The following is an 8,050-nucleotide window of genomic DNA, read 5'->3' on the forward strand; positions in this document are numbered from 1 at the left end:
GGGTGTTGAATTATTAGTTGGAAGAGAGAGAAACTGATGTGGAAGAAAGAGAAGATGATGTGGAGGGCGTTGTGCGTTGAATCTATCGTATATAGTTTAAGAAGAGAGCCAAGGACTCAAGGCCTAGCTAGGTTCATCCCCAAAAAAAAGTTATAGCTAAAAACCAAATTTCGTAGAAAAACGTGTTAAAAAGGCAATTCTGGAAGCTGCATTATTTGGTCTTCCTGATTAGTATTTATATATTAAAAAGAATGGTCCTCCCCTCTCACCTAAGGAGACAGACAGAACCATTTGTTTTCTTTAGGCACCATTCTTCACAATATAAAAAAGCTAACCAGTAAACAATACAAGAAAATAAATTATTTTTGGACAACCACAAAATCCTACGGAGATCTGGCATTGTTAAAGCTCAAAGTGTAAAACTATGGATCCATATCAGAATCCCAGCCCGAAAGGGTACCAGAGACAGAGGCCATTTGGCTCAGCCGGTGAAGGTGGCAGCAGCGGCGGCTCCGATATACCCCGTGAAATAGATGACAATAAGAAGAAAAAGAAGCTTCTCCACCGCGACATCGAACGCCAGAGAAGACAAGAGATGGCTACACTCTTTGCTTCGCTTCGTTCTCACTTACCTCTCCAATACATTAAGGTTTCTATTCTTACTCACTTTTTTCTCAAATTTTATTATTTTCCGTATACTGTTTTTCTAACAAAAGAAACTTAGGTTTGGTGAGATGTGGCTTTTAGGGTTATGAATATGTCTTTTATTTTCATTGAATTGTTAGGGGAAGAGAGCTGTTTCGGATCATGTAAACGGAGCGGTGAATTTCATTAAGGACACGGAAACACGGATTAAAGAACTTAGTGCAAGAAGAGACGAGCTAAGCAGAGAAACATGTCATACATATAAATCGAGTCCGGATCCGGCAAGAACTGGATCCGAGTTAGGCAAATCGTATCCGGCGAGTGTGATGGTGCAACCATGCGTGAGCGGTTTCGAAGTGGCGGTGAGCAGCAACTCGTCAGGTCCCGAAGCTTTGCCACTCTCAAGAGTGCTTGAGACACTTCAGGAGCTAGGACTTGAAGTCATCAGCTGTCTCACCACAAGAGTCAATGAGAGGCTCATGCACACTATTCAAGTCGAGGTATTGTCACAAGTTATACAACATGCCATGTAAATTGCAATTAGTCTAGGGGTTTCACTATATTTAACTATATTTAACACAGGTTAATAGTTTTGGATGCCTGGACTTAGCTTGGTTGCAGCAGAAGCTAGTTGAGGAGTTGATACTTTAGACGGGGTACTATAATACTTATTAATCATAACATTTGTAGTCCTAAAGACTTGTTCATCGTATGATCTCTCTTCCAAAAGAACTCTTAATTTTATATGTTGGTTTGAATTTGTAACCCAATATATATAAACTCATTTCCAATTTATTTTCTTTATATAGATTTGGTATTGAAGCTTGTTAGTGGATATAAGAAAAGCGTTTTTTGTAGATACCATCTGTTCGTTGCTCCAATAGGTTATTCTCTTGCTCCTACATATATAATTAACTAATGTTTGAAATATTTATAGTGCATCAATATATGTTAAGTTCGATAGGCCGTATCTATATTTTTATGCATCATACAAGAGAGCTATAGTTGATGTTCTAACTAATTTCATGGTATGCTAAATGCAGAAATATCTAAAGCATTCATGAAACTTCATCTTGGAAAGCTGGCCATGAAATATACTCTTGGATGGAGGCATAGCCTCGGTTTAAACAAATTCAAGTTCGTGTTGCAGTTTTTTGTTTTGATAAGTGCGTATTGCAGTTATGTTTCAAAAGGATTTTATGCATGGGTAGGTCATAAAGTTCACCATCATTCAACGCAGAACCGTAAAGACTGAGGTTGTGATGTTTGCAATAGATCATTTTTCTCACAATAAGGTTTTTGTGTGTGTTGCTTTACATTTGCTTCTTATCAGCTCCAAATTTCAGCTATCAGGTTTCCCTTTTATTATTAGCATCTTTTGTGCCATTTCATTGTTATGTGTTCATGCGGGTTTTTAGTATGTATATAAGGTTTTATATATATATAATTAATATAACTGAGAAGGAACAACCGCTATTTCTGCGACATAATGAGTTATCAAACTATGAAGTAGTAATACAAAACGCTATCGAGAAACCCAATCGTTTGAGCAATTCAAAAGTGGTAGATAAAAGATCAGATAAGTGTACGTATATTACGCATTCATACACTAAATGGTACAAATGAAATGACATCGGCATCACCAATTTTCATATGACTATATACGTAAGTCAGTAAGTGTCAGGATACGTGTAAAAAAAAACCCATAAGCACCATCAACTGACAACGTAAATGACATCACAAATGTACCTCTAGAATCATATATATACGTTTATATATCCAGTGAAATCCGGTAACTCGAATATAACGTTGACCAAAAAACTTGAATATAAGATATACCTATCATATTAAGGAGCCTAAGAATGTTACATGACATTTACATGCAAGCAAAAATGGGAGAATCCACTGTAATATTGCTCACTTACACATTGATATAAACAAATTGGTAAACGCTTATGATAATCACCCGATGATTGTTCCAATAAGGAAAAATCATATTGACATAAAGAAATCGCCTAAATTCAATGCATAGAACCACCTTCTGTTTATGAATCTTCATATTAATTTGTTATTCAGGATTTAAAATATTATTATAATTTAAGAAACTATAAAAGCTTATCTAATATACAATCACAAAATCTTGCTTTCTTTTGTAATTCACGATACGACACAATATTATACATGATACATATCCCCAAATCTTGGTTTCTTTTGCCTACGCATACCAAAAAGCATATAAATAGAATCACATATAAGTATAATAGTTTTAGATATGATTAATATCCACTTATATTATATATGTCTCACGAACTTAAGCCAAGTTGACAGCAGTTCAAATGTTTTAGGCACTTAAGAGATACGCATTATGAGTTGTTGAGATCTCCCTGATATTCGTTTGGTACCTTTAGCTATATCATTATTGGCAACTGAATGAATTATTAATCAACTTTGAGATGCTGTCCAACAAACTCATGATCATCAAATCAGATTGTTTTCCAATAAAGATTGTCTCAGACGTTTGATTTATCAAATTTTCATTAGATTAAGATTTGTAATATTGAAAGTTTTAAAACCAGGTATTTACATCCTGATATCCAGACAAACCAATAAAAACCGTTGAAAAATGCAAATTGCATGGCTCGATCACAGCTTTGATGGCATTTATCAATTAATTTTTAATTTTAAATCACACTATTGTTAGTATTTCATACAAAAAGATGTTTATCAATGGCAAGTTAATTTGATCGAGAATTTTTTTTGTACACGGATCTAATGGCGAGCTGCAATAATTAAGAGCAAGATCTGAGACAGCTTAGCTTAGTTATATGTGTAAGATGTTTTTTAGCTTTATAACACAAGTGTTGACCATGACTTATTTTATTGTGTGTGTGTCCGTGTGGGGTTTAATTTAGCCTCATAATATGATATCGATTTGTAGCCAAACATATCCACACGTGCTTCTCCATCAGTTGGTGTCAGGTCCAAGAGATTCAGATATGGGAATGACCCGATTTTTCTTTTTCGTGATTCAATAATCAATAGATTATGATCTACAAGGGCGATCTCTTACTTACTCAGTCGATGGTTTTTGGATGGAAAGTCGTCATATATACAGTGGCGAAGCCAGGTCGTAAGGCATGGGGGCAAGTGCACCCATTGTAAGGTGTGGGGGCAAGTGCACCCACGATTATTTTAAAGTTCAAAATTGTGTACATATAAACATCAAAATTATGTTAGAGCATGCCCATTGAGAAAAAAATAATACAATATTGTGAGCTTAATGAACTGGTCTCGTCGGGGTTCATCCGCAAGAGGCGGTTCATCACTGTTTTCGTGGGTCCCACGACACGTGGCGACCCACGATTGGTTACTTTATTAATATTTTTTTTTTAAAACAAAAAAATAAAAAAATATAAAAGAAAAATCCATGTGGCAAACTCCACCCCGCATCGCTAATGGGGATGGTTTTAGTTCATATGATAAAAAGCAGCTTGTGCACCCGTACTTTGATACACTAAAATTGGATCTTTGTCTACTGTTAAGTTAACAGTATAGTTGAAATATCTTTAGATTCAATTACAGAGGACCAGTTCACACTTTTTCTTTATGGGATCATAATAAAGCTAAAACAGAAGTGGAGTTTTAAAGGAGTAAGGTAACGTAAAGAACAAGTAACAAGTGAGGTTGTTTTCGAATTGATTAAAGGCGCTAGTCTAGGGTTTCTTCTTCGGGTAAGGAAATCGCAAACCAAGCAATTATTCAAGTCCAGTTTACACAAGTCTAAACTCGGATCACTTTGGTTGAAACAACCCACTGTCGTGGTGTTGGTTGAAACAACCCACTGTCGTGGTGTTGGTTGAAACAACCCACTGTCGTGGTGTTGGTTGAAACACTAAACTCGGATCACTCAGGTTGAAACAACCCACTGTCGTGGTGTTGATTCCTTTGCAGATCGGTCTTGATACCTAAACTCTCGTTTGGACCAAGACGCGATAGCAAGCTTTAGAGATCAAGTCCGATATGTTCACAATACACCCTAATATCTACTCTCCCTGACTTGGGATGAAAAGCTCATTCAAATCATATCAAGTTATCAACCAACGGTTAGCTAAATTGATTAACCCTAATTTATGACTAAGTGATCAGCTCAATGTAAGCAATAAGAACATATATGAATGTAGACAATCTTTAGATGACTTATTTATGATTCAGCTCGCGAATCCCAAACCCTAGAACCCTAAACTAACTCGGTGACTACTCAGTCATAACACAATAACATAGAAGCATGATTTCTGAATAATACTGCATATAATAGATAATAGAAATCAGAGAGTTCAAGATAATCTTCTCTAGGAGATAGATGAGGCCTTCTCCCTTACAAGTAGCAATTGCCAAATCACAGAGCTCTCTAGGCCTTTCTTGCGTAAAAACTAAAGTAAGGTCATAAAGTAAATAAAAGAAGAATATATACATGAGCCACATGCGGTTAGAGGGAAAAATAGGGAAAACTAGGGCAAATCCCGAAATATTTGGAAACTTCCTTAAAAATCTCTGCCGCTGGAACATGCACTCGGGCTGCTCCGCTCGACTGTTCTGCGTGAAAAACTCTAAATTACATTATTTTTCTCCTCGTTTCCTCCAACTGGTCTATCTCCCATCCAATGCAACTCCAGACCTGAAATGACTCAGAGAAACCAAAAAGACTCGATAAAATCTTGAAAACTATCAGTAACACATACATATAATGTGTCAAAAACACAATATATGTATCTTTCTTTTTTTAATAGCAACAGTGCACTCACCCATCAAATCAAATAGTCTAGATTCGTCCCTGCATATATATACATATGATTCTAAAAGGTTTTATAAAACACGCATAATGCTTAACTAGTATTATATTCCATCTATTATTTCATGTTACTTTCTATACAATTATGTACTATACTACTATATAAAATACTAGGGGCAGAGCAAGCGCAGAGATCTTAAAAATACTTGAGTTATAGTAGTTGAATCATATTAGTGTAGAAGAAGAAGGGTGAAGAGATTTATAAGAAGAAAAAGAGTGAAGAAATTTTTAATTTTCTATTAGTGCACATGTGTAATGTTCGAAATTCTTTAATGTTTTGAGTGATTGTTAAGAAAAACCTCATTGAGAAGTATAGTAGATACTTCTTGATTAGTGAGCTTAAGCATCTCCTTGTTGAACACCACAAAAGTGGTATAATTATTTCTATTATCAATCAATAATCACGGTATCTGTGATAAACAATAATATGACTGATCTGAATGCATAAAATAATGACTTGTTTTTCTTTAAATGAGTATGAAAACTTTTTATCTTATAACACTGGAGAGATGCGACAGATCTCTCTAGCTTTTGGTTGCAGTGAGTGCAAGAGACATAGTACCGGCGTTTTTGGCTCTAGACCTCAACAATCCGGGCTTTGCAAATAACATAAGCTTTCTGTGTATCAAGAAAAAAGATGTATCATTTTATATTATAATTTGAAAAAGGAAGAGATTTTAAACTATGTTGTAAGCCTAGCTAGTCTCTAGCGGTACAAAGCCCAAATTGTATTTTAGACATAAAACTGGAGTTTAAACATAAAACTCATTTTTTTTTGTTCACAAACATAAAACTTTCTAATGTGGGTAAAACCTTTCCAGAAAAACGTACACTATGTGATTAGCCTAATGGTTATCAAATTAAGTATTGACCAATCTTAGATAGTTTTTTTTTTTTACTGAATTTTTGCATTAATATAAAGGTAGCAAGAAGGCTTTTTGTTAGTCCCTTCTAGTGATTACAAAATAGATAGATGGCTTGTAGTTTTGAAAATAATAGAACCCATTATGGACCCAAGTTGAACGAAGCCCAGTAAGTGCGATGATGCCCATAGAAAAGTGTGAAGAGCAGCCCAAGTAAGAGCCCAACCAGAGAGGTATGAGACAGAAGAAAAGTCGTCACTTTCGTAAAATCCGACGAAACTGATCAAAACAGAGAGAGCCAATCTTGCATTATTGTTGACGAAGAACGTGGATTTTGGGTCCTTAAAGAGGAGATTCTGTTCTTCACCACCAAGTGTATTCGGATAAAGACTGAAGAAGAGGAGGAGAAGATGTTGGAGTGAAGCCGTTGGTTCCTTTCCCCAAGTTAAATATATGAATTAGTTGTTTTCCGATACTTCCACTACACATGGTCTATTAGGAGGAGATTTAAGTAACTAACTGAAATCAGTTAAATTTTTAAGAACTCAGTTTCAAGAACAGACGGAAAGCTCAGCATGATACATAGATCTCAGTACACAAAATAGGAAAAGAATTCAAGGAGCTTTATAGACAAAAGCTCAAATCTCAAACTCAGAAGATCGTGTCTGTTATGGTTGTTGGTAGAGATGATGATAACATTTATCATCGTAGGAAGCTGTTGGGTGGGAAATGTCTTAATGGGTTCTGTAGCAGCAGCTCTGTTTCTCTACAATTTTTATAAAAAAGTAAACATTGTTAGATACACAAGGCGTGATTGTTTGGTGAATGAACCAAGAGGACCTTATGCTTACACTTTTTTAATCTCACGGCCATCACTAAGCGGCAGACCTTGTGATGACGATGATGAGTTAGTTTCACTCTTCCTCTTCTCTCCTACCTCTATGCAATTTCATAATCAAAAACTCAATAACAAAACATCTCTGCCCTGCTGCGAAAACATTCATATTTTGTCTAACTTACTCTGTAGATTCTTCTTCTTCATCAACAAAAACTAAAGGAGGAAGTAGAGGCTGCAGGAATTCTCGCAATAGGTTTCGGAGGAACCTGCGAGGATACATAGAAATGCAGTTAAATCGCTATTGTAGAACTAAGTTAGTTTTGTTTGTTAGGAAATACGCGGTCAAATTTTGCGGTAAACCAGAATTTATGGGAGCGGGAAAAAGAGCACATACACAAAATTGTTAACGGAGTTCGGCCAATGTTGCCTACGTCTCCGGACCTGCTACAGATCTTTTATTATCAACCAAGGAAATTTTACAAGCTCACAACTCACACCCCGATCCCAAATACACTCAGAAATTACTCGTAATTTCTTAAAGAAGATTTTTTGTGAGAAAAAAAGTTTTTTTTTTCTCTCTCTCTCACGTTTTTCTCTTCTTCTTCTCTTCTTGTTTTGGGATGATTTTCCCCTTCTCCTTCATGCATCTATTTATAGGAGGGGATTTGTGAGTTGGTGGTGAGTTGGTGTAACAACCAAACTTACCAACCAAAAAACCAAAGAGAAAAAAAAAAGTGTTCTTCACCATCACCAACTTGCATGCGTTGATATTTTTGACCAACAATCTCCCACTTGAAGACTGATTTCAATCTGTCTTCACACCTTGATCAATGTAGCAGGTCTTCTCAGCTTGTT

At 35.8% G+C, this 8,050-nt stretch overlaps 2 protein-coding genes across 8 annotated transcripts in view; one reads left to right on the forward strand and one right to left on the reverse strand.

Annotated features, from left to right (window-relative positions):
- The first annotated feature begins 272 nt into the window (after window positions 1-272).
- Window positions 273-2,106, forward strand: LOC106344802 (transcription factor bHLH126-like). Of its 3 annotated transcripts, XR_001270200.1 has the most exons (5): window positions 273-649; window positions 786-1,145; window positions 1,228-1,301; window positions 1,455-1,529; window positions 1,689-2,076. XR_001270200.1 is itself a non-coding variant. In XM_013784113.1 (4 exons), the coding sequence occupies exons 1-3, from the start codon at window positions 425-427 to the stop codon at window positions 1,294-1,296; spliced, it is 654 nt and encodes a 217-aa protein (XP_013639567.1). In that variant the 5' UTR covers window positions 273-424; the 3' UTR covers window positions 1,297-1,301; window positions 1,689-2,106. The 3 variants fall into 3 exon arrangements, 2 of the variants coding, with proteins under 2 accessions (XP_013639567.1, XP_013639574.1); XM_013784113.1 differs by lacking the exon at window positions 1,455-1,529 and having other exon boundaries at window positions 1,689-2,106; XM_013784120.1 differs by lacking the exons at window positions 1,228-1,301; window positions 1,455-1,529.
- A 4,757-nt stretch (window positions 2,107-6,863) lies between these two features.
- LOC106297338 overlaps window positions 6,864-8,050 on the reverse strand; it is a 5,626-nt gene continuing 4,439 nt past the window's right edge. For 2 of the 5 annotated variants that reach the window (XR_001261428.1, XM_013733611.1), the window contains 3 exons: window positions 7,378-7,461; window positions 7,209-7,296; window positions 6,864-7,123 (listed from right to left, as the gene is read on the reverse strand). Coding sequence is in view for 3 of the 5 variants with exons in the window: in XM_013733611.1 (XP_013589065.1) it covers window positions 7,272-7,296; window positions 7,378-7,461 (109 nt within the window). In the remaining 2 variants the exon portion in view is untranslated. The other 3 variants (XR_001261429.1, XM_013733601.1, XM_013733607.1) reach the window with 3 other exon arrangements.

Source organism: Brassica oleracea, chromosome C1, assembly GCF_000695525.1.
Source record: "Brassica oleracea var. oleracea cultivar TO1000 chromosome C1, BOL, whole genome shotgun sequence".
Classification (NCBI taxonomy): domain Eukaryota; kingdom Viridiplantae; phylum Streptophyta; class Magnoliopsida; order Brassicales; family Brassicaceae; genus Brassica; species Brassica oleracea.

Bases quoted from the DNA above. Each gene is read 5' to 3' on its own strand.
- LOC106344802 (XM_013784113.1), top strand. From the start codon at position 425: ATGGATCCATATCAGAATCCCAGCCCGAAAGGGTACCAGAGACAGAGG. The intron at 650-785 runs GTTTCTATTCTT...TTGAATTGTTAG, and splicing joins TACCTCTCCAATACATTAAG to GGGAAGAGAGCTGTTTCGGA. The intron at 1,146-1,227 runs GTATTGTCACAA...TATTTAACACAG, and splicing joins TGCACACTATTCAAGTCGAG to GTTAATAGTTTTGGATGCCT.